Here is a 24,250-nt window from a genome sequence, read left to right as displayed (position 1 = left end):
GGCATGCGGGTGGCGAAATCAAGGGGAGACACGATTGTGTATCCTCATGGGGAATTTCCAGATGGAGACTCGAAGTTTATCTGACTTGTTCATTATTCAACTGCATTTCGTTATTCGACTTGCACATTTTCTTCCTTCTAAACAATGAGACTTGCTCTGAGTTCATTTGTCTGTTTCCTTTTATTCAGTTCACTTATTCAAGTGAAGAGAAGAACAGCATGTCCCTTGTACAAAACCTTTCTGGAACCTTTTAATGGCAGTCATTATCACTTAGCCTTGCTTTTCAGGGCACAAAATCTTCTTATTGGACCCGTTTTCCATTATTTTAATCACTTCTGTCATTTTTCTTGGACTCTTTTCCAATTTTTGCACATCCTTCTCAAAAGCATAATGGTCAAAATTGGACACGGTGTGTTTCAACCCAAATAAACTACAGTATGATATATATGTCTAAATTTTCTACAAAAACTGTTAAAAATGATGTGCATTATATATGTATATTTTTTAATTATTCGGAAACATGAGGCATGTATTCAAATGTTCTTTTGTTCGTTAAGGTCCTTGGTACAACACATACATTACACTGACTATATACTAGTATTGAGGTATAATTCCCTGTCTGTTAAGACTCAATTTTATTTTTTTAAGTTTATTTTTTAAGACTCAATTTTAAAAATGTATATTAAGAAGCAAAGATATTTGGCAGTAAATGTATTCTGGACTGATCAAAATGGACTATGGGCCAGCAGCCTAGAAGAACTCTTTCTGTGTAAGAGTAATGCACACCATTGAAGAAGGAACACGCCTCAATCCTGGTTGTCACACTCTCCCTGACTACGATTGTCCCCTTACTTGTCTGGCACTAAAGCCCACCCTGTACTTTTTCTCCTAGTGGAACTCCCCTGTGTCACCCACTCATTTTCAGCTGGTGGTCTACTGTGATTGCTAGCTCTTTTCTGATCTGCCCATTTCTCCATTTCCCCTGACTTTCCCTTAAAATTTACTTGTCACTTACTTGTTATTGAATGTCCTCCTACTTATATACAACTTTCTATATTGAGAATATTGACATTTTTAATATCAAGGTAATTAAAAATTATAGTTCCATGCCTTAGAATATCCTCAGTGCTTCCTGGTTTCATCATTTTGGGAAGTCCCATTGTATCAAAAGGTTAGCTTAATGTTTTTACCCTAGAAATAAGTATTTTGAATAAAGCGAGTCCTGGGACTGACTGGGTAGGTAGGATACATGAGACAGATGTAGAATATTAGGAATTTTTACTGGGAACTCCAATATCACAGCCCACATCAAGTTCAGAGAGATGCAAAATCCAATAATACCCCCCCCCAAAGTATATTCTCAAACTATAAAAATCTCATTTAACAAAAATAGAAGGTAGTTTCAAAACAATAAAGAAGGCTTGGAAGGAAATCTGTGAAATTTCTGAGAATTGGATCTTTCAATATCACTGGGCCCAGTTGCCTAATTGCAAGGCAAGTGTTACAGGGCAGTGAGGTCGAAAAGGGCATTGACTGTCTGTCACCAATGGTTATTTTCCTTGGCAGGAGATGTGTGTGTGTGTGTGTGTGTGTGTGTGTGTGTGTGTGTGCGCGCGCGTGTGTGTGTGTGTACTGTCTGGGGTGGGGAACATGAGGATAGAAGGTGTGCACCACTGAGTTTGTACTACAATGTATACCTTTTCCAAATAGGATCTTACAATAAATGAAGATCAATCTATAGATGACCACTTGATTTGGTGGGTAGCTAATGTGCTATATTTATTTCACAGTCTCACATATTTATAGTTTTCTTCAGATAATGTTTAAATGGGGTTTCAAAGAAGATATTTCCTTGTAAACCTTTTTTAAAAAATCACAAATATAATTGAACCATACAACTACATTCCACCCATGTCAGTGACCCCATTCCTATGAGAGACATTTTGTTAAAAGTTCAGGCGATCAAGCCCATAGAAGCTAAATTGTGAGAAAAGCGTCATAGTGGGGCAAAGAAGAGAGCCTGTGGTATAGGGGGTTAGAGAGGCAAGATGAGCTTCCAAAGCCATGTTTATTTCCGAAAGGAGGGGTGAAGGCACACATTCATTAGAAAAGGAAGCTGAAGAACTAAAAGATGACAAGATTCTTTAAAACGACAGACTGAACTGGAAGCCTTGATCACGGCACACTCGCACATCGCCACGTATGCTGTGGGCTGAACTTGGCCATGGAGCAGGAAGAGATGTGCGCTGTGCTTCTTGTTTTAGGGTGAGAATGGCTGGACTTGGAAAGGACGGCTCACCTGCAGCCTGAACATAGGTTCTGTAACAAGTTCCACTGCTCCTCAGAAAGTTCAGGACCCAGGGCCAACGTTCTCCTGCTCTTGCCGTCCAGCTCGAAGGCTCAGGGAAGTGAGCGTGGCCACGCTGGCTAGTGCTAACCCATGTGTTTCTGGGAAATGCAGTTCAGTATTGAATAAGCATCATTCCTGGTCATTAGAGCTTGGGGAGGCAAGCTCCTCCTGGAAGGACGCAGGGGTCTGTGGCTGGGAAAGAGCAGCAGATAGAAATGGACTCAACACTGCAAGTCTTCACGGCAACAGTCCACATGAAGACTCCAGAATCACTAAAAAACACACAAAAACCAAACAGCCTCCATTCCCATCCCTGATATGGGGAAAGGGCTCCAGCAATGGGGAGGGTTGGCATGTGTATAATGATAAAGGGATAAGACATGTCAAATGGGGAGTAAAACCCCAGAGCCCTTCCAGTCTGGGGAAGCCACTGTATCTTCGAAACAAGGGGTTTATGTGTGAGATTATTGATCCACTAAATTTTTCTTCACTTACATCTGACTTTTCAGTGGTAGGACTTATTGGAATTTGGGGACAATTCTGTTGTGGTATTAAGTGCAGTATTAAAAACTCATCTTGGTGTTGCGTTAATACAGTGACTTTCAGTAAATTGACTTAGGCCCACATTTCATTTGAATCAAAAACAAAAAACTAGAAAATGTTGCTCCCTAAATAGGCAACAATGCGTTTTATAAGCGCTACAGAGGTTTAATAAATGGCATGTATGATTAATTCAGAAACAACCCCTGCCACTTGAGGGTTACTCAGTACATGGAATGGCCTCCCTCTCATATTTTTTATATGAGGTAAATGCAGGCCAGGGAGCCACTGAGCAGGCAGCCAACCCTGAGTACTGCTTGTAATCTTGGCTCCATGGGGATGTCTTTTGTAAAGATAAAAAAGGAATGGGTTGATATTTCTATTACAAGACTCTGTAATGCTGGAACATCTACAAGCTTAAATAATGGTTGGGGGGTCCATTCTTTGATAATAAATGCTAAATTGTTACTTTAGTTATTTTTAGCACCATTGGGTTAGGGTGCACACTTGGCTTAGAATACCATTTATATCATTATTTCCTTCTGTTGAAGTCCTATGGCATGCAAATTTTTAATGTCCTCTTAAAAATACATATAATATGCCCAGTAAAATACATTGGCCAGCATAAAAATCAAAGGAAACAGTAGTTTGGAATATCGATCAACATTACTGGGGTTTTGAATTGTGAAATAATCAACAATCCTTCCCATCTTATCTCGGAAGACAAACTTGAACTTGTCACTGGTTTTCATAGTCAAGTTGCTGTAGTCGACGTTATCACCGGAAATTTCAATGGTGGCAAAGCTGATCTTCCGTTTAAAGCTGGAGATGGAGCTGTTGATGATGTTAGTAATATTGACTTCTTCCACTTCCTTCGGCATCCCCTAGTTCATAGACAACGCAGTTAGCTGGAAGGCTTGAGTCAGCAAAATAAATAAGTGGGTATTTATATACTTGGAGGCCTACGTATTGCATAATTAGGTTTAATAGAGAGTGACATTGAGTGCATTGGAAATTGGTTGGTAAGCCAGACTTAGCAGTCCTGTTATCCTGCTTGTAGGCACTGATCCCTTGTCCTTAGCTTGTGTAATGGGAAGAATAACCATTGTTCACTCTAGCTGTGCAGAGCTGTGTGCTAAATGCCAAGTTCACAGCTTTGAAGTTAGCTGGCCTGGGTTCAAATTCCATTCTGTCTCTCACTCTTATGAAATTTTAGTCACCACAATCCCTTTATTTCCTTGCCTGCAAAATGGTGATGATATTAATATCTACCTCATGAGTCTGATGGGAAGATTAAATGGTATAAATTATGTAAAACATTTAGTAGGTGTTTGAGGGATTTCATTCTGTTTCAGGGAGGGGGAAGTAGTTGATTATGAGAAATAATAGAAATCAGCAGTGTCTTGAGGTCTCGCCACAAACAGAAATAGTGATGCTCCTTGAAATTCCAGGGAATTGCCATTCGCCAACATGTTGGGGCGACATAGGATGTGAGGAGCGTAGTGACGTCAGAGAGAACCGAGTATAGATCCTTGGCCAGGCCACTTACTAGATGTGGAGTCTTAGATGAGTTATCTCATTTCTCTGAGTGGTAGGTCCCTAAACAGTAAAATCGGGATGATAATGTTACCCATCTGATGGGTTGTTGGTGGACTAGGGGAGGTTGGTAAGCTGACTGGCACACAGCAGGTACTCTGGAGTGAAGTTACTGTTAGACACATGGCAAGATAAGGGCTTTCTGGCTCTTCAGTGATGGATCTCGGTCTTTCTCCAATTCCCTTTTTGGCAGTCTACCAAATTCAGAATTTTTTGGTAATTAACCATTGTCTCCTTAAGGAAGAAAATAAGTGAAATCCATGTCTACCTTGGCTGGCACATATGATCATTTGCCTTTGTCACTTGGATGCATGACTGTGTGAAACATTGTTCACAATAGTCGAACTCAAGGGAAAAGACACCTGGGTCTTCGGGCTCCTCTGATTCTTCATTTCCTCATCATTAGACCCTGTGTAGTCCTAGAACTCTGCTAAAGGTGGCACTTCTTCTGTATTAGATCTCTATCCCTTTAAAACATTTTTTTTTTTTTTTGCTTTTTAGCATGAGCTTTCATATGCCAATGTCTATCAACTTGGGCTTCCAAAGAATCCCAGGGTTCCGTGGGCCTGGAGAGAATGATTATTAAGAGCATGGCCTGTTGCCCACTGCAAGTGGGAATAACAGATAAGAATTAGGTTCAAATCCAAGCTCTGTATCTTACTATCTGTGTCCCCTGGGAAAAGTCCCTTCCCCGTCCCCTACCTCAGATTCCACAAGTATAAAAATGAAAAGGGCCTTACTGGGTTGCTATGAGCATTTTAAAGGATATAATATTTGCAAAGGGCTTGGTACTGTGCCTGGCACATGTGAGTGCTCCATAGATAATAGCCATTATTCTTCTGAGAGCTGGACCACATTTCCAATTAGCAGAAAGCTATGCTAATCAAGAAATTTACTACAATTTGATTTTTTCCTACATTTTTTCAGTAAACCATTGTTTGTCTAATTTAAGAAAACAAGAATGCACCAAAGAATTAAATAGTAAATACAGATTAATCTGAAACTTGTAAGTAGCTGATCACATTTGGTTTAATATTGGGTGTTTTTTTTTTGTGTGTGTGGATGCTTGTTCTTGTAGGTGTGACTTTATGTTGCATACAGATAACAGTTATTTTCTGCTGGAAAATTAAACGTATTAATATCTCATTGCATTGGGTGAAAAGAACAATCCTTTTCAAAAGGCATCATGACTTCCAGAAGCTCCTACCTGAACAAGATGAGAGTCACTGGAGCAAAGTGAATTATGGGGGATGGGCTGGGGCTGGGGATGTGGGGGGAGGAGGGTAGGGAGGGAGTAACCAGGTCCAGGCCATCTCTACCGACCAGCCCATGGCACAAGTGATGAATCATACATAGGGCCCTCAAAATTCTTACCCTGTCTTTGGCCGCCATCTGCTGTAAGGAGCTGTAGTGGGCAACTGCGTATTCCAGGAGGGCCCCAAACACGAAGCTAAAGCAGATCCCCAGGTACACGTCGATGGCCTTGATGAAGCAGTTGGTGTTGGGAAGGGAAGTGCGGGACCCGATCATCAGTGTGGTCATTGACAATACGGTGGTCACTCCTGGGAAAACAGGCAGGCAATGTTCCCATGCCAGTGGCCAGGGGACCTTCCACCGTTACCTGGGAGACTGTCTCCATTCAGGACTTGGCAAGGTGGGCACAGGACCCAGAAATGGAACAGAGTGCATTCGGGAGACTCCGTAGCCTTCAGGAACGGGGTTGAATTGTCCGTTTTGTACAGATATGAGCGATGGGGTTTTTTAAATGTTTCACCTTCTGTCCTCTCATTAGAGGGGGTTGGTCAGTATGCAAAATAATTGGCTACAGGCCATCTAATCACAACATCCCCTTACCTGTCACTACAAAATTAAGTTTAAAAATGTACTACGCCTAGAGTAGTCTCTCCGTCTCGCTCTCTTTCTTTCTCTCTATTTCCCTCAAAAACCCAACTCCGGGAACTGCCCTGTGACCATCAATGAAAACAGTGGCAGAAGGAGAGGAGGAGGGGAGGGGCCTAGTAAGCCAGCTCTTAGACATCTCGGGTTGGAGCTGCTCACCGATGCAGGTTCTTGCAGGCACGGAATCGAGGGAGATCCAAAACGAAACCCAGGACAACACCACGAGGAAAGTGGAAGGAACGTAGGTTTCCAAGATGAAGTACAGGACATTCCTCCGGAGCTCAAATTGCAAGACCAGCCGCGTATAATTTCCTGAGAGGGTAAGCAAGGGGCAGGAGGTCACGTCTGCTCTCAGGGCAGTGGTTTCCCCGCGGGACATTGAACTTGGCCGTATGGACAGTAAGCCCTCTGCTGTCCACCACACCTAGTGGATCAGGAACGGCCATCGCTTTCACGAAAGGAAATGCTGTTGTCAAGTGGGATTTACTGGGGTGCTGATGCCCCCCCCCCCACCATGATCCTCTTCCTGTGCCTTTCTCTGTCATATTATCCCCGCAGCACGTAACTCTGGTGTCCTTGTCACCTACCTTGCCAGACTGTGGGCCCCTTGGGGGCCATTTCAGTCCTGGGTGTGGCGCAGGTAAAAGTACCAATTCCAAGCCCCAGGGCCCCACACACTGCAGAGGGGCTCCCAGGCCCCGAAAGGGTGAAGTGGAGAAGAGATCCTATTTCGGACCCAGTCCTTTTGCTTTTGTACAATCTGTCCCCCCCCCCCCCATGATCCTCTTCCTGTGCCTTTCTCTGTCATATTATCCCCGCAGCACGTAACTCTGGTGTCCTTGTCACCTACCTCGCCAGACTGTGAGCCCCTTGGGGGCCGTTTCAGTCCTGGGTGTGGCGCAGGTAAAAGTACCAATTCCAAGCCCCAGGGCCCCACACACTGCAGAGGGGCTCCCAGGCCCCGAAAGGGTGAAGTGGAGAAGAGATCCTATTTCGGACCCAGTCCTTTTGCTTTTGTACAATCTGTCCCACGAGTTACCTGTCTCCTGCTGCGACCTGGTGACGAGGGTGAAGTACCGCTGGATGGTGTACTGCGCCAGCCGCAGGTTCTCCAGGCCCCGCACAGAGTCGTTGCCACGCAGCCAGCTGAACTCCACGTCGCTGCCGTCGTAGCCCCCTGGCGAGGAGCAGAGCCCTGGTCAGTGCAAGAAGGTGGCGACCAAACTGGACCGGGAAACGCTACGCTACGGAGACCGCGGGAGCTCGTCTGGATGGTGCCAAGTCCAAGGATGAGTCCGGGTAACACGCGGCCCGGTTTCTCACCTGTAACTGCAGCGTCTGCTCGGGATGAGATGACCTGCGAGCACGCTGCCTTCCACTGAGAACCGGTTCAGTGCTAAGCACAGAACTCACTATTTAAGTACTTATTGGACATGTGTGAACACACAAGGTCTATGCTGGGTAGAGCCTTCCAGGACATTCTGACACCCCCCACAGTATTCCTGGGGCCTTGAACTCAGTCTGTTCCTATTTCCGTGTGGGCAAAAAATGCAACACACAACAACCCCGCTGCGGGCCACTTTACTGATGTCAATAAACATAGGCACTTGAGAAATCTCAAAGCAGTTTAACTGAGTTGATAATAGTAGTAATAGCTGCCTTTTATGAAACATTTATGTTCTTACAAACTTGCATGGTAGATATTTCTATTTTTCTTCATTTTTTCAGATTAATTTTTTAAAAAAATTTTCAATTACAGTTGACATTCAGTGCTATATTAGTTTCCGGTGTATGGCATAGTGGTTAGCTATTTATATACCTTATGAAGTGATCCCCCAATAAGTTTAGTATCTGCTTGGCACTATATGTAGTTATTACAATATTATTGTCTATTCCCTATGCTATACTTTTTACATTTTCTGAGATTGGGATGGATCTTATGGTTGAGAGATATATATTATACCAGAGGCCCGATGCATGAAATTCGTGCAAGGGGTTTGGCCCTCACAGCCCCAGCTCCGTCCTGAAGGTCGTCCGGACGGTCATTCTGCTGTTCAGTCTAATTAGCATATTAGCTATTTATTATATAGGATAGGATTACATGTTTTGCCATTTGATCTAGTGTTCACTCCTAAGTATCTGCCAAGAGAAACCAAGGCATGTTCACAAAACAACTGTACACAAGTGTCCATAGCAGCATTACTCATCACAGCTAGGAGGTGGAGCAGGCCAGAGGGCCTCCCACTGCTTGTATGTGTTTGTATGGAATCACGAGGAATAAAGCAGTAAAAGGGATGCAGTACTGATTCACACGCTGACACCTCAGAAACATTATGCTAAGCGAAAGGAGCCAGATGCAAAAGACCACATAGTGTGTTGATCCAATTTATGTGAAATATCCCTAACAGGCAAATTCAGAGACGGAAAGTAGATTAGTGGTAGCCTGGGGGCTGGTGGTGGCAATGAAAGTGACGGGAAGTGGGCACAAGAGGTCTCTGTAGGTGACGGAAATGTTCTCACAACAAAATGTTGCAGTGGTCGCACAGCTTGGCAAACTTACCAAACATCTTTGAATTGTACACTTAAAATGGGTGAATCTTATGGTGTGTAAATCTACCCCAATTAAGCTGTTAACCAATAGCTCTTGAGTCAGATACTATTGCTTTTCCCACTTCACTCATGAGGAAACTGAGGTCCAGAGATGTCGTTCTACTTACCCAAAGGCACACAGCCAGTGATGGGGAAAGCCCAGCGATTCTGGTCTTCTCCCCAGGCCTCCGTTTTCCCAGGCTACTGGGAATGGGATGCCAGTGCTGGAGCTAGCATTTTGGGGACTCTTAGCTACAGCATCCACTGTTTAGAAGCATCTACCTCCCCTCCAAGGGCAAGGAAGAAGTCATGAGCTCTTAGAGCAGTGGTTCTCAACCTTCTGGCTCTTTAAATACAGTTCCTCATGTTGTGACCCCAACCATAAAATTATTTTCGTTGCTACTTCATAACTGTAATGTTGCTACTGTTATGAATTTTAATGTAAATATCTGATATGCAGGATGGTCTTAGGCCACCCCTGCGAGGGGGTCATTCGACTGCCAAAGGAGTCGCGACCCACAGGTTGAGAACCGCTGTCTTAGAGGATTTCCAGGTAGAAATTGTCTGTGGACTTTCCTATAGAAACACCTCCAAATTTACTGAAGGGAGCTGACCAAATAGGCCTCGGATCCCAAAGAAATAAAAAGAAAATGATCTAAAAAAGTGAGTCATACCAACTTGGACAGTTTGCTTTGTGGGATGGTATCAATTCTTTTTTAGGGATCGCGTTCGGGACAAAACCCTGGGTGAGGTTTCTGTACCCAAATAACTGCTAATAAACACTCAATTCCCTCTGCTCATGGGGATGCAGAGAGCTGTGCAAGCAGAGAGCTGAAGGTTCCGGGGGACTCTCATTGCTGGGATTTGAGACGAGAACAGCCACACATGGAGGGCAATTACTTTTGCCATGGAGGGCGGAAAAGGAGTTCCCATCTTGATAACCTCAAGTTCTAGTCTGCCCCCAAATAGCTGTATTGTTCCAAGAAGGCTATGCACACATTTAATCAATAAGGCAATTAATCTGCCGGTCTGAGTCTTTAATTAAATGCCTGTCTCTGAAAAATGACTGTTGCCTTATAATGGCCGTGTTCTTAGATGTTGGCCACTTGTGTCCTCATGTAGGAAGTGCCTGCTGGTCTCCAGCGTGACTAGGGTTTTTCCTCCTCAGACAAGCCACACCTTGGTGCCTTAATGACTCCTATCTGTGGCACTATTTTCCAAGGACACCCATCACAGGGACCACTCCCCCAAGTTTGTTGGGCATTTCAGAGAAGTTCACTAGGAAACAATGGTGATTACTCAACACCATTTGAGGCACATCAACGCAGAGCAGTTGTTTGTTTTTCATCATGAGCAGGTCCCCAGCCTGCAGTTTAGTTAGATGCTCACGTACCGGCATCACTGCATTAAGCTTTATATATGTCAAACAATTTCTTTTAGAAGTTGAAAGAAGTTGTATGATCAATGTCAGGATTGCTTTGTATATCTGTCATTTCTAATCTCTGCTGTGTCCTTTCTGGCTTCCATGCCTTCGCTGATTCTGAGTCCCCTTCCTAGTCCTACCGACCTCCCTTTCCTTGGCTGTCTTGTCCACTCTCAGGTGGAACTATTCTCTTTCAATGCACAATGGTCCTCCCCAAAATATGTAATTTCGGGAGGTTTGGCTTTGAGCAGTCTCCAAATCTCTCTGGATGTACAGTCAGAAGGGCCAAATCTGGTGTAATCATCAACAAGAAAAGAAAGGCCACTGTGTACAGCACACTCTTTGTGAACACACAGATCTGAGCTCCGGGGGCCTGCGGGACATATAACAGCTTTCCTCCAGTTGCAACTGGCATGTCTGTGTGTCCATGGGGTATTTAGACAGGTCCATGTTACACGCCACAGTCGTTGTGATTCTAGGAAAGGAAGAACAGGTTCAGAACAGTGTTATGAGGATGCTATAGAAAGTATGCATTCCTTCTAAGGGCGCTCCATGAAGACTTTCGCATCGAGTCTACAGTGAGTGTGTGACTTGGAGCCTGCATTCGAAGCCTTCCTATGGTTCTCTGTGCTAAGCAATGCCTGTGAGGCTTGGTTACCACTGGGGTCCAGAAGGGAGGAAGAAGTTGGAATGTTGGCAATCCAGAGGCAAACGTGCAACAGCATTGCAGAACAGAACCACTCATTGGCTTGTTTGAGATGCTTTTGCATCTAGTTATTAAATTTCATCTTCACGAAAAACCGGGAGAAGCTAGAACAGAGATCACTGTCTCACTACCGTCACCATTTGACAACAGACTCGGGGGCTCACTCAGGCACACACAGCTCTTAGAGGCAAAGCTGGGGCTGGAGCTCGCTTAGAAGGCTGTCCAGTTCTCGAGGTCCCTCCCTCCTGGAGGGACCAGCGTGCAGAGGAAGTGGAGGCTTCCCAGGGCACCAGGCACTGTGGCTCTTAAGGACCAACAAACAGAGACGTGCAATGAAACATCGGCTAAGCCCTCCCAGTGGACAGTCCATTGGCAGACCTTTACCTTCCTTTTTCTTCGGTGTCACACATTTTTATTAAGCACCCTTATTTATTAAGCACTGTGCTGGGTGCTTGGGAAAGTGGAAATGATTATTGCATGGTGCCCACTCCATTAAGGGAGAGAGACTAGCAACAGCTGCAATTTACCGACCACGAGCCAGTCCCTGGGCTCACGGTGTTGTGTGCGTCATCTCTTTGCATTTCTACAGCGGCTTTATGAAGCTGGAACCATTATCATTTCTCTCCTGTGGCTGAGACAACTGAGGCTCAAAGAGTCAACTTGCCTTAAGCTTCCAGAGCAGGACCGATTTCCCCCAAATCTGTCTGACTCTAGAGTCAGGCTATTAACCATCACCCGTTATTTGTAACCCTTGTACATGACAGATGTGTTATGTGCTACGATACAGACACATGTACACACTTGCACGTGCACACACATCTATGGGAACACAGGGAAGGGGGACATTGGTAGGCATTAATGTTGATTATGTTGGTTGGAGTTGGGGGTCAAAGAACAGGTCTCATTAGGTTTCTTTTTAAAAAAATTTTCTTATTGATTTTTTTAAAATATGTATTTTTACAGATTTCAGAGAGGAAGGGAGAGGGAGAGAGAGATAGAAACATCAATGGTGAGAGAGAATCATTGACCGGCTGCTTCCTGCATACCCCACACTGGGATCGAGCCTGCCATCTGGGCATGTGCCCTGACTGGGAATTGAATGGTAACCTCCTGGTTCGTAAGTCTATACTTAACCACTGAGCCATGCCAGCCTGGCTTTCTCATTGATTTTTAGAGAGAGAGAGAGAGAGGAAGGGGGAGAGAGAGAAACATCGATTTGCTGTTCTCCTTAATTATGCACTCATTGGTTGACCGGGGATTGAACCTGCAGCCTTGGCATATTGGGGATGATGCTCTAACCAACTGAGCCACCTGGTCAGGGCTCATTAGACCTCTTGAAAGAGGAGTTGGGGTTTTGGCTGATCTTGGCAAAAGTCAGTGCAGCTGAGGAGGATGAGATGAATAATCCATAAATTCATTTACTTGGTTAGCTCAGTCTTCGTTTTACAGCTCCAGCCTCTTTTGGGGGGTGTTTGGTTCCTGGCCTTCTCCCCGAGGCCTCTGGGAGTATTCGGTTTGCATGAGCAGTGATGAGCCACTCTCCATACCGGCCCTCATTGATGACCTTGTGCAGCAATCCGGAGCACCTTTGTGGTTTAGCCGACTAGTGGCTTCATGAGCAATTGGCCGGGAGAATCTTTTGGCCTCATGGGATTGGGGAGGGGACAAAGGGAAGCCCATGGCCGCAGTGGCAGAGGCCTTGGGGCCCCGCACCTGGATTCTCTGTACAAAGACGACTGGGACACGTGGAGATGCATCTTGGAGCTACCCCATCCCCACAGCCCCAGGAAAGGAAAGGCCTTGGTATGGCAGCCTGTTTGCTCTTGCCGTCCCCCTACCTCCTTCCCTTGCTAACTTCCTTTTGCACTTTCGGACTCAGCTCAGCGTACTGCGAATGCATCCTCTCACATCATCCCAAGCCTGGGCCCCCGCACCCTGGGCTCCCTTTGCTCCTGTGTCTGTGTCAGGACCATGTCTCCTCCCTCTGTCTCTTCAGAGTCCAGCCTGGGCCTGGCACACAGCCGCTGCTCAGCAGATGCGGTGGAGCCACCCTGAATGGAGGGAGGCCCTTCTGGCTTCGGGGCAAGGATGGACGAGGGCAGGAGCGTGGGAAGGGGCCTCAGCATGGCTGTTGGAGTGCCGTCCCGGCTACTCAAGATGAACCTATGCCCTTTCTGGCACCGGCTTGCCCTCCCAGCCCCAGGTCGCGGTGCCCACTCACCTGAGGGCATACAGGACTGTGCCGTTGGAGAAGAGGCGGATGAGCCTGTTTCCCACGGTGACCTCATGGAGGAAGGACTTCTTGGACTCCACAATGTACGTGTCCGGCACCCAGAGGAACTCCACAAGGCGCGCGTCCAGGGTGACACTCTTGTTGCCTTCGAACACCAGCCGCTGGTCCGTCCAGCGCTGTCTGAGGTAGATGGTGGCCGTGTAGTCCTGGGGGGCCAGGGGGTAGGGAGGGGTAGAAATGGGTGACGAGAGAACGATTCCGAAATCGGAAGGGGTCAAGTCTTACTCCCCTCCCTGTGCCGCGCCAGCACGACCAAGGGTGACCCTGAGAGGTGGCGATGAGGATTAGAAAAGACAGACAAGAGAATAAAGCTGAGGCTGGGTGGGACGCTGCCCTCTCTGATGGAGAGAGACAGTGCCATGGCTGTAAGCCGTCTCTTTATTTTATAGCAGATTCCACGAGGATAAGTAAGGGCATGGTTACAATATTCTCGTGGGTTTCGAATCTACTCAATTACATGCACCTGAACTCTATCAAGCCCACATCACTCAGGCACGTGGGGCCATGTGTTCAGACCATAGGTTCAAGCTTACAACTATAGCCCTCCAAGCTGGGACTTACACGTGGCTTTGCCATGAGAGGTCTGTGCCCTCTTATTAGTCTGAGGCTTGAACCTGTCCAAACACTGTGGCCCTCTCCACACCTCCCCCCTCCCTGGGGTCAAGTACATAGGTCTACTGTGGTGAGTACAGTTTGCTTGGGGCCATGGCCTGTGGCCGTAAGAGAATGAAGCACCTTATTCTAGGTGGTAACTTTAGAATGGGAACCCCGATTCTTATCCCGCACTAAATGTACCCACTCCACTCCTTCGATTCTCCCCTCCTGGCCTTTGAGTCCACTTTCCTCCGATACTCGTTAGATCTGTTTCACAAGAATCTTCCAGAGTCTGAGTTTCGGGGTCAGTCCCCACCTATGTCAGTCTGTTCTGTTTTCACATCCCCACTTAAAACACAAGGAGGGGGACCCCTCGGTGGCAGACAGGTCTGTGCCCTTGACTGGAATTGAACCTGGGACCCTTGCAGTCCACAGGCCGACGCTCTCTCCATTGAGCCACACTGGCCAAGACTATTTTTTTTTTTTACACCAAGCAACCTATGTAACAAACATGGTTGCTTTTTTTCCCAAGACTATTTGTTAAATTAGAAAGTTACAAAGGTAACACTTGACTGTTGGAAAATCTAAAATGCTTTAGAACAGTGATTGCCAACTGGTGTGCTGCAAGAAGTTTTAAATGCAATACCACCTGACTATTCAGTTAGGGGCACTGACCTCTCTTCCCTTAGATTGTCAAAAAACTTTAATTTGCCAAAAAAAAAAAAAAAAATACAACAGCCAACACAACAATAGTCATCTAGTGTGAACGAATCAAAATTATACCTATTTTTTTTTGTTATTTTGGCAAAAAATATATTTTTGGTGTGCTGCAGAATTTTATTATTAGGTTATAGGTGCCATGAGATGAAAAAGGTTGAAAATCGCTGCTCTAGAAGTAGATAAAATACCAATTAATTTCTATCCTCCCCTCTCAGGAGAAAACTTCGTGTAGACTGTACCTCCCTCTGTATGAGAGAAATGCACAAATATATCGTTCGCTTAATATAAGGGAGACCACACTATACTCATTAGTGCGTATTTTAAAGGCTGGAGTGGTGCTTGCTATTTTGTATTTGGAGGACTTTTCCTATGGTGCTTGCAAGGGACTAATTGCTTAGAAAGGTAAGTGAGATCCGGGGATTGGTGCATGGATAGCTTTCCCCCCTTCAACTAGCAACTCTACTCATGCGTGAGCTCTCACGCACCTATGGTACTTCTCCCCCACCCCCCCCTTCCTTTGCTCCTCAGGAACCCTAAACTAGTCAGAATCCCAGAACCTTCCCCACTTGGGCCAAACCCCTGAGAGGGCCAGGCCCAGCTCCTGAGCCCGAGGCCAGGCCAGGCCAGGGGAGTTTCCTCCTCAGCCTGGAGTGTGCGAGGAAGGCCCAGGAGTCAGAAAGCGGTGAGTTTGACCTCAGCTTGGTGACCCAGGAAAAGTCAGCAAATCCATCAAAACTCCACTTTTCTTACCTATAAGTGGGGGTAACACCAAGGACACGTAAGGCCATGGAGAGGGCTAACTGAGATTAGGTGTGTGATGGCTTCTTTGCAAGGCAAGTCAGAAAGCGGTGAGTTTGACCTCAGCTTGGTGACCTGGGAAAAGTTACCAAATCCGTCAGAACTGCACTTTTCTCACCTGTAAGTGGGGGTTACACCAGGAACACCATAGAGTCATGAAAGGGCTGAGATGAGGCATGTGATGGCTTCTTTGCAAGGTGGGGACAAGAGGAATGCACCTCAAATGCATGCCCAGCTGGGTGTGCAGAAGGGACTCAAAAATAGTCATCTGCTCAGGCTCCCAGCATGGTGTCTGTCACGTAATAATAGGCACCCAGTCAATGGCATTGCCCCCCGCCACCGCCCCCCCTTCCGTAATCCCAGCTAATTTTGGAAAAGGAACAAGTGTACGAACCAGGTTAATAGCTGCACTAATATTTCCTTGCAATAAATAACGGGGGTGACTCCGGGGACTGTGACAATGCAGTGACCAGGAGGAGGAGAGGCGCAATTCCAGGGAAGCTTTAAACACATCTGATCAGTGGGAATCACACAAAGCAACCAAATTTTTCATCAGAGGAACCCAAGCCTTAGAATGCAGGTAGGAATTTGGAAATGGAGTTTTAGAGCCAACGCAATTAAAAAATAATGAAGTTAATAATACTTGTTCTTAATACTTGTTAGAAAAGGGGAGATTTTTGGGGACAGACCCTGGAAGGGGCTGAAGGAGTGTGATGCTAGGTGGCTTTCTACCCCTCAAGGCAGCATGGTGCAGCGCCAGGAAGAGAAACTTGGAGTCAGAGTGTTCGGATCCCATGCCGGCCACTTCGTAGCTGTGTGACCTTGAGCAAATTGCTAAACCTCTCTGTGCTACAGTTTCTCACCTGTAAAATAGAGCTACTCGTGCCCACCAGCAAGGGTTGGGCTGGGAAGGTTACGGATCTGTTTTAAGTGCCTGGAACCCAGTGGCCAGTTGGGTCAGCGTGAGTTGCCTTCCCCGAGGCACGTGGAAAACGGGGAAACACGCAAGAGCTCCGGCCCCACTGCGGTTTTTATTTAGTTTGTTTCTAGACGGTCTAGTCCAGGCCTGGCCTCAGTTGGTGCTTCTGTGGGCCAGCGCTTGCTTGCTTTCCCTTGTCTTACGAAACAAGCTGTGCCACCAGAGGGCAGCTCTCTCCTAGGAAAGAGGTCAGAGCCAGTTCCTGGGCAGTGCTCACGAGGGCCTGATTGCAAACGGGTGCTCTGTCCAGCTCAGTCCCGGAAAAATCCTCTGCAGGTCTTGTGTCTTAAAGACCTTGGGATTTTAGAACCTGATGGACAGACATTACAGAGAACAATGACCCCGCCAAGGGCCCCAGGCTGCCCCGGGAATGTAGGATCCTTAAGGAGCCAAAGTGCCACAGGCACAGAAAAGGGGCTGGGGTGTGCTTTTCACCAGAGGAGGGCCTGGGCCTCATGTGCCCTTGATCAAGGTGCAGAATGGGCACCCTCCCCAAGGACCTGACATCTTGCTGGCCGGTGAGCAGGCAACAGGAAGAGCAGGGCCCTGGCCGAACAGCTTCGGGAGGCAGAGAAATGGAGGGGTGGACCTAACCAGGTGTCAGAGTCACCTGCTTGTTGTTAGGGTTCGGCTGGGCCTGGAAAACCCAGGGGAGGTGGGAGCCCCCTGGGTCCCTTCACATAAGGACCTCAGGTCCTGACTGTGTGGCCAGGAACATGGGTCAGATCTCTTACTCACGGGGTGTAACTGACCAAGGGCCAGCTGCTGTGCTCTGAAGTCTGTGATGGCATTTTCTCCGAGGCCACCCTTCCCCTGGGCCTGCCCCGCGAGGGACTGAGCGCCGCAGGGGGCCTACGGCGGCCTCTCCTGGGAGAACAGGGACGGGAGACTCCTCTGATGGGAACTTCGGCTCATGGACTCGCTGGTGGCCTCTCCAAGCACATTGGGAACTCCGCTGCTAAGATACCTCCTCCTACCTTCCTCTCCTCCTTCCCTCCGACCCCGGGGTCAGACCTGTATTGCAATCTGATGACTCTCCAGCTTCCCCCTTTCCCACCCTATATTCCTTCACAGATATTGCCAAATAGTGTCTTAAACAGCTGGTCCCCTCTCAGTCTCTGCTTCGCAGAGGACTGGACTAACCCACTCATCCTAGACCTGCCCAGAGAATGTCATCGCCTGACGGGAGGAGCAGGAAGGAACGGGGATTAAAATAGACTGCGCCCCGATGATTGGCAGGTACCGTGCTTCGTGTGTATACCCTTCACCTCCTTCAATCCTCCCTGGCAGGTGCCTGACATGTCCCCAGGTTGCAGAAAGGAACACTGAGGCTCAGGAAGCGAAGGTGCAGTAGAGCCAGGAGCCAAACCCAGGTTTGTTCAAGTCCAAGGCTCTCTCTGCTACTTTCTGCTCTGTGCGGCGAGGCAAGAGACCACCTTGGTCCGGTCTCGCATTTTATAAATAGAGACCGAGACCTGTGCAGAGCTGTGCAGTTGGTCTCATTACCCCCCTGCTGCCTCATTCTTCCAACAAATATTAACAACGTCCTCTATGTCAAGCCCTGAGCTGCTGCGGGGTTAGTGAGGTAAATAAAGCAAGACTCGCCCAGGGGCTGCAGCCCAGAGCTGAGACAGGCATAAACCCAGCGACAGTGACAGCGTCACCAGGTAATGGCTATGATTTGGAGTTATGTTCAAAATAAAGTGTGAAGAAAGGGGATGGCGCCTGGCGGAATCAGGGAAGGCTTCTCAGAGGAGGAGGCCTTTGATCTGAGACCTGAAAGAAAATTGGCATTTTACCAGGGAGTCGGGTTGGAAGAAGCCTTTCTTGGCAGATAAATGGCTTCAGCAAAGGCATGGAGTCCAGGGAGGCTTCGGAGGTCAGGGAGCATTTGGGGCACACTTGTGTGGAGGGCACAGGGGGTGGAATTAGAGGTGCTATGACTGGCAGACAGATCGAGGCTGGGCTGGGAAGGGCCTGGTGTGCCACGCAAAGGGTTTTGGGCTTCATGCTGACGAGTGGAGGGTAGCCCTGAGGGGCAGGTGAGAGGCGGGAAGACCAGGTGGACTAGTCCTGGTGAGACGTGGCAGATTCCTTGAATAATGACACCGGAAGTGGGGGCAGAAGGCAGACAGTGAGAGGTTGTCAGGCGGCTCTACAACCTCCCTAGCGAGGAGGAGGATTTCTTTAGGCTGCAGGTGGGGAGACAAAGTTCGGTCTCCAAGGTCGCGTGAAAACTCGTTGTGGCTGCGCTCATCCATCACTGCCAATCCCCACGGGCCGCAGGTCGGCAGACAGTCAGCCAACCCTCCCGAGCCCTCCTCGGCTCCTGTCCTTTGAATTGATGTCCTGGACAAAAAGGATGACTTACCGCCAAAATTGGGCCTGAGAAACTTGTTATATCCGACAGTGAGGTTCTCAAAGCCGGGCAGGGAGAGCTTGTCGCTTCGGCTGACCTCCCTGGGGAGCCGGCTCCCCTGGACACGCATCCTGGAAAAGAAAGCAGGTTTCGTGCACACGCCTGCTTACATGTGAATAATGTGTACGCCAGCCTGAGCTGTGTCTGCATGTACATGTCTGGGCCCATGTTCCAGCTGTGACTTTCCCAGAGAGAAAGCTCTACCTTTCAGCTGCCCACTGGACGTGGCCCTACCCCACTCCATTTTATTGCCCACTTGCCCTGCTGTGGTGATTTGGGGGCCCTCCAAGTGTCTTCCCAGTAATCACCAGGGCGCTGTCCATTTCGGGCACTTTGGAAGCCCACGTTCTCCAGGGAGATCAGATGGCAGGCCGTCCTGGGGGGCCAGGAGCTGCCGCCCCTCCCGCCCCCCACCCCCTCCGTGCACAGACAGAGCAGTTCAGGCCAAGGCCACTTGGGGAAGCAGAGCTCACCTTCCGGCCAAGAGGCTCAGGCACAGCCAGGCCAGGTGGAGACTCTGTCTCATGGTGAGGAGCCGCGTGTGCAGAGAGGAGCCCAAGGAGGAATCACCTGCGGAAAGAGGGGGGCAGGTGGGAGGCAGACAGTGCAAAAGGCTCACCCCCTCTCAGCCCAGCTTCTCGCCTGGGCATCGCCAGTGGCAGCATTTCTCACCAGGTGTGGGGAGCAGCTTCGCTCACACCTTTGGTTACACTTCCTGCTCCCACATGTCCCCGAATGACTTCCTTTAGGAGGATCACATTTTATTTTATTTTTTAAAAAAACATATTTTATTGATTTTTTACAGAGAGGAAGGGAGAGGGATAGAGAGTTAGAAACATCGATGAGAGAGAAACATCGATCAGCTGCCTCCTGCACACCCCCCACTGGGGATGTGCCAGCAACCAAGGCACATGTCCTTGACCGGAATCAAACCCAGGACCCCTCAGTCCACAGGCCGACGCTCTATCCACTGAGCAAACCGGTCAGGGCAGGAGGATCACATTTGAAATCCCACTCGACGAAAGGCCAAGACCTTGCTCAGAGGGCGGCTCACGGCACCAGAAAGGCAGCTGGCCCAGCCTGTCCTGAGTCGAGACCGTCCTTACCCCGTCCTTGTCCTGACTCTGCCAGGAAGGACACCCCCCCCCCCACTATCCACAACCGATTGTTCCAGGTGTCCCCTTATTTATCTGAGGGTCTGGGCCTGTGAGGCAGGTCACGGACACAGGAAATGAAACCCCCGAGGGCCCCCCATGTGCCAGAGAATGAGTGGGGTGCTTCCCACAGACTGTCTCCCCCGTCCTCACAATGGCCAGGTGAGCTGGGCGGGTTCCCGCCTGTACAGACCACCCCATCTTATTGTGCTTCATAGATGTTGTATTTTTCACAAATTGAAGGCAAGACCCTCCACCAGGAAACACGTCTTACTCACTTTAGTGCGATACTAGCACGAATGAGGTGGGCTGGACCCCACTCTGGACATCTCCGAGGTGTGCCTGCCCTGCCGCGAGCTAACAGCTCTGGGAAGGGCACTGCACTAGTGAAAGTCAGGGGGAGCTCTGAGTCCAGGGCTGGCCGCCTCCTTTGTGGAGCCAGGACCCTGGCTGCCTCCTGGGCCTGCTCCTGGGATGCCCTGAGGCCACTGGGCGGTGTGGGCGAGCACCGTGCATGGCCAGGACTGACCGGTAGGCATGTCCCCGGCCTGGCCTCCTTTGGGAGCTGCTGTCAGATCCCCTCTGAGAGAGCAGCAGGCAGCCTGATGGCTCGGTGTTGTGACAGCAGAGTGGGGTTGAGGCGGGGCTCAGGCCTGGTCCCCGAAGGCCCAGGGCAGACCCTCCCCCCTCTGCGGTGACCTCTGTGAACCCAACCGCTTCCTACAATCCAGCCTTTCTGGGGCTTAGGCTGTGACTCAGCCACTAACTAAAGAATATTATTTTACTCACAAAACAATGCATGCTCATTGCAGAAATAAAACCCGGACAGAGATGAATAAAGTTAGAAGTCTCCATGCGTCCATGTGCGTTCATGGATTTAACAAATGAGAGTGAGGAAGGCGGGGCTTGTGGGGGCTCAATATTGCTGTGAACCTAAAACTTCCCTAAAAGCTAAAGTCTATTAAACACTGTAAGTCCCTCCCTCACTTCTCTCTAGTCCAGTGAGGGCGAACCTTTTGAGCTCGGCATGTCAGCATTTTGAAAAACCCTAACTTAACGCTGGTGCCATGTCACATATAGACATTTTTTGATATTTGCAACCATAGTAAAACAAAGACTTATATTTTTGATATTTATTTTATATATTTAAATGCCATTTAACAAAGAAAAATCAACCAAAAAATGAGTTCGCGGGTCACCTCTGACACGCGTGTCATAGGTTCGCCATCACTGCTGAGTCTAGTCTCACTCCTCCAAGAGAACCACTGGTAGAGGGCATTTTATCTGTGCATGCACATGTCTATTTATATATATATGTATATTTTTGCATAAAGAAAAAATTAAAAAGTAAAAGAGAGGTGATAGCATGCATTTTTTGCTATTTACTTTTTTCACTTCATAATAACAGCAAACATTTAAAAATACTTTAATGCGTGCTTGCACTGTGCTAAGAACTGCTCGCATCCTCACAACAAATCTTTTGAGCAGTTACTACCACCCTCTTCATTTTCAAGTGAAAAGGCTGAGGCGGCGAGAGGATTACAGACAGTCCCGGGGGTGCACAGGCGGTGAGAGGCAACTGAGTCCCGGCAAGCGGACCCCAGCACTTTTAACCCCTGAACCACGACACACGGGCCCTCCCAATGCCAGCCACACAGCCCCATGTCAGTCCCGAGAGCTCTGCCTCTCTTTGTCATGGCTGCGAGGTATTTCAGGAGCTCAATATCCCAACATTTATATAGCACATGTCCTAGTTATGAATATTTTCAAATATTTTTATTGTTACAAAACATATATGCAAGCTCCGATAACTCTGCGCTCTGTCATATTTCTCTACCTCGGCCCTTTCCTTCTCACTCATCAAAAATACCAGCTACAGACAACACATTATCAATGATCATATTCAAACCTTCTCCCTTCGGTCCACTCCCCAATCCCTGGCTATCCTGTCCCAGTATTGCATTAAAGAGGGTCATGGGAGTGACTCCATGCCTTCCTCCATCCATTCATTCCATTGACCAAAGGCTTAACGAGCTCCTCCTATGAATGAGACATCGCCGGAACAGAGCTTTGGATTCAGACACACCTGCGCCATTTAACCTCTCAGAGCCTCGGTTTTCCCATCTGACAAATGGGGGTGAGGGGGGGAGGCGGGGTATTCGGCACACATGAGTATCCATTCCCCTCTCCCTCTCATGTCTTCCACGGGGACCTCCAGCGCAGGCTGCCACCCAGGGGCCGAGTGTCAGGAGCGTCACTCTGAGGGCATTTACTTGGGCGCCACCTCAGAAAGGACAGGGTCAGACACAGGACGTCACAGGCTCCCAGGCGGCTGATGGCACCCTTCTCTGGACTGGCTCTGAGAAGCAGAGGCCATTCCCATGTGTGTGGGTCTCCACTCCTGTCCCCAGAATCTCCCTCCCATGAATGCTGCGACCCCCAGACATCTCTCTACTCGGCCACTGTTCCCATCATCAGTCGGCATAGACAGAAGCCTTGTCGGGAAGCAGGAGTGACGCCCACGTGGGGCTGGGGTGAGGGAGGCGGTATCACCACGGGTCCTCCTTGAGAAGATCAGACGGTCACCTTGTGCGGTGTGTGCCCCCGCGGGCAGCGCAGACAGGGACGCACCTGCGGCTCAAGTGCCAGACCAGGAGCTGGGATCTAGGCTCTGCCGCCTGCTCTGAGCTGGTGTCACTTCTCCCTGAGGGTTAATTGTCCCCAGTGTGAAGTGGGATAGTAATCAGTAGTTCTTGAGACAACGGGGAGACCTGATATTGGGTCGGTGCTCTGCAAATCCCAGGTCCTGCCCCCTCCCCTCAGTCCCAGAAGGGCTTGTATCGGATCTCCTCCCCTCGCCTCCCTCCAAGCACCAAGAGGGCCCAGCCCTTACCAGAGGTGCCGAGGCTGTGTTAGGGCAGGTCTTTCGGGCCTTCAGGCCGGGCTTTCAGGCAGGGCATGGTCTTCTGGGTCCCTGAGCTGCTCCCCATCCTCAGCCCTGACCTCTTGGATGCCCACAAACAGACGCTCTCTGATGGAGTGGCTTTCTCTATGGAAAACGGAGCTGCAGGACCAGCTAGGCAGGCAGGTGGGTGGGGCCTCCCGCAGCCCCTCCCCTGGGTGGGGCTCTGAGCCAGTCCTGGGTGTCTGTGGGAATTGCTCAGCTCCTGTTATGACTGCTGGCTGCCAAGGGGTTGTGCCTCAGCCATGTTCCCAGACCATAGAAGAGAATCTTGAGACCAAAGACCCATGAAAGTCAAATAAAGTGCGTGACCCCACCCACCAGGCCTGGAAGATGGGTCGCAGGTTGGCTGAATTTGGAGGACACCCCTCTATCCTGATACCATGGAATGGGCGTTAGCAGTATATATGGTCTTGGGTAATCCGATTCACCTTCCTGGTCCCCAGCTTCCCATCTCGGAGACAGAACTTGACCATTTCTAAAATTCTGAGTCCTGGTTGTGCATTGTAAGAGCATGTTGGGGATGAACAGAAAGCAATGTCTATATAAAAGGAGGCTTGCAGATCCCAGGAATACATGCTTTCCAGGCTGGGAAGTTTCAAAAAGAGCCATCGGGGCCAAGAGGATGGAGGAGAGAGGCTGAGCAGCCAGCCCAGGACGAGGTGGGAGAGACTTTGGGAGCAATTTGGTAGATTTCTCTATCCCTCCGCCTCCTCATCCCTAACCCTCCCACAGAGGACTCTTTAATTCTCCGAAAAGTCCCTTAGGAGCATCCATCCTCCACAGGCAGTCAAACCTCCTAACAGTCCTGCTCCAACAGTGCCCGTCACCAGTGCTGTCTGAGCCCTAGTCCTCCCGTCACCACAGCCAGTGGCCCCGAAACTCGAAACTAGCTCTTGGCTCCAGCCCCATGGGAAGGCACAGGGATTCCCGGAGGCCAGAGCTGGGGGCCGGGGAGGGAGTCCCGAGGCGGGGCCCAGGAGAGAGCTGAGGCTGTGGCAAGATGTACCCCGGCGCCTCCTACCCTCCTGACATCACGGCCAAGCTCCTGCCCAGAGCCCCGTCCCCACAGGTCTTGGAGGTGCCCAAGTGGGAAGACAGGGAGAGAAGTGGAGGGAGAGAATGGAGCTGCAGAAAGCAAAAGGAGGGAGGAGGAGGGCTGGGCCTCGTGTACAATGCTCCAGAGACGCCTTGGGCCCCAACCAGTTTCTGCAGTGTGCCCTGGAGC

General features: G+C 48.9%; 1 protein-coding gene across 1 annotated transcript; it reads right to left on the bottom strand.

Annotated features, from left to right (window-relative positions):
* Positions 1-1,648: 1,648 nt before the first annotated feature.
* Positions 1,649-23,099, bottom strand: GABRP (gamma-aminobutyric acid (GABA) A receptor, pi). Its single transcript, XM_014550315.1, has 10 exons — positions 22,954-23,099; positions 19,380-19,476; positions 18,859-18,977; positions 15,787-15,800; positions 13,325-13,542; positions 10,787-10,872; positions 7,425-7,562; positions 6,545-6,697; positions 5,861-6,048; positions 1,649-3,774 (listed from the first exon to the last, which is right to left on the bottom strand). The coding sequence occupies exons 2-10, from the start codon at positions 19,430-19,432 to the stop codon at positions 3,472-3,474; spliced, it is 1,272 nt and encodes a 423-aa protein (XP_014405801.1). The 5' UTR covers positions 19,433-19,476; positions 22,954-23,099; the 3' UTR covers positions 1,649-3,471.
* Between the last annotated feature and the right edge of the window lie 1,151 nt (positions 23,100-24,250).

This window comes from Myotis brandtii, unplaced genomic scaffold (assembly GCF_000412655.1).
Source record: "Myotis brandtii unplaced genomic scaffold, ASM41265v1 scaffold6, whole genome shotgun sequence".
NCBI classification, from domain to species: domain Eukaryota; kingdom Metazoa; phylum Chordata; class Mammalia; order Chiroptera; family Vespertilionidae; genus Myotis; species Myotis brandtii.
This window is presented reverse-complemented; position numbering and strand designations above follow the sequence as displayed.

Bases quoted from the DNA above. Each gene is read 5' to 3' on its own strand.
- GABRP (XM_014550315.1), bottom strand. From the start codon at position 19,432: ATGAGACAGAGTCTCCACCTGGCCTGGCTGTGCCTGAGCCTCTTGGCC. The intron at 10,873-13,324 runs GTGAGTGGGCAC...TTCCTTTCCTAG, and splicing joins ACAGTCCTGTATGCCCTCAG to AATCACAACGACTGTGGCGT. The intron at 6,049-6,544 runs GTGAGCAGCTCC...CTGTTTTCCCAG, and splicing joins GCCTGCAAGAACCTGCATCG to GAGTGACCACCGTATTGTCA.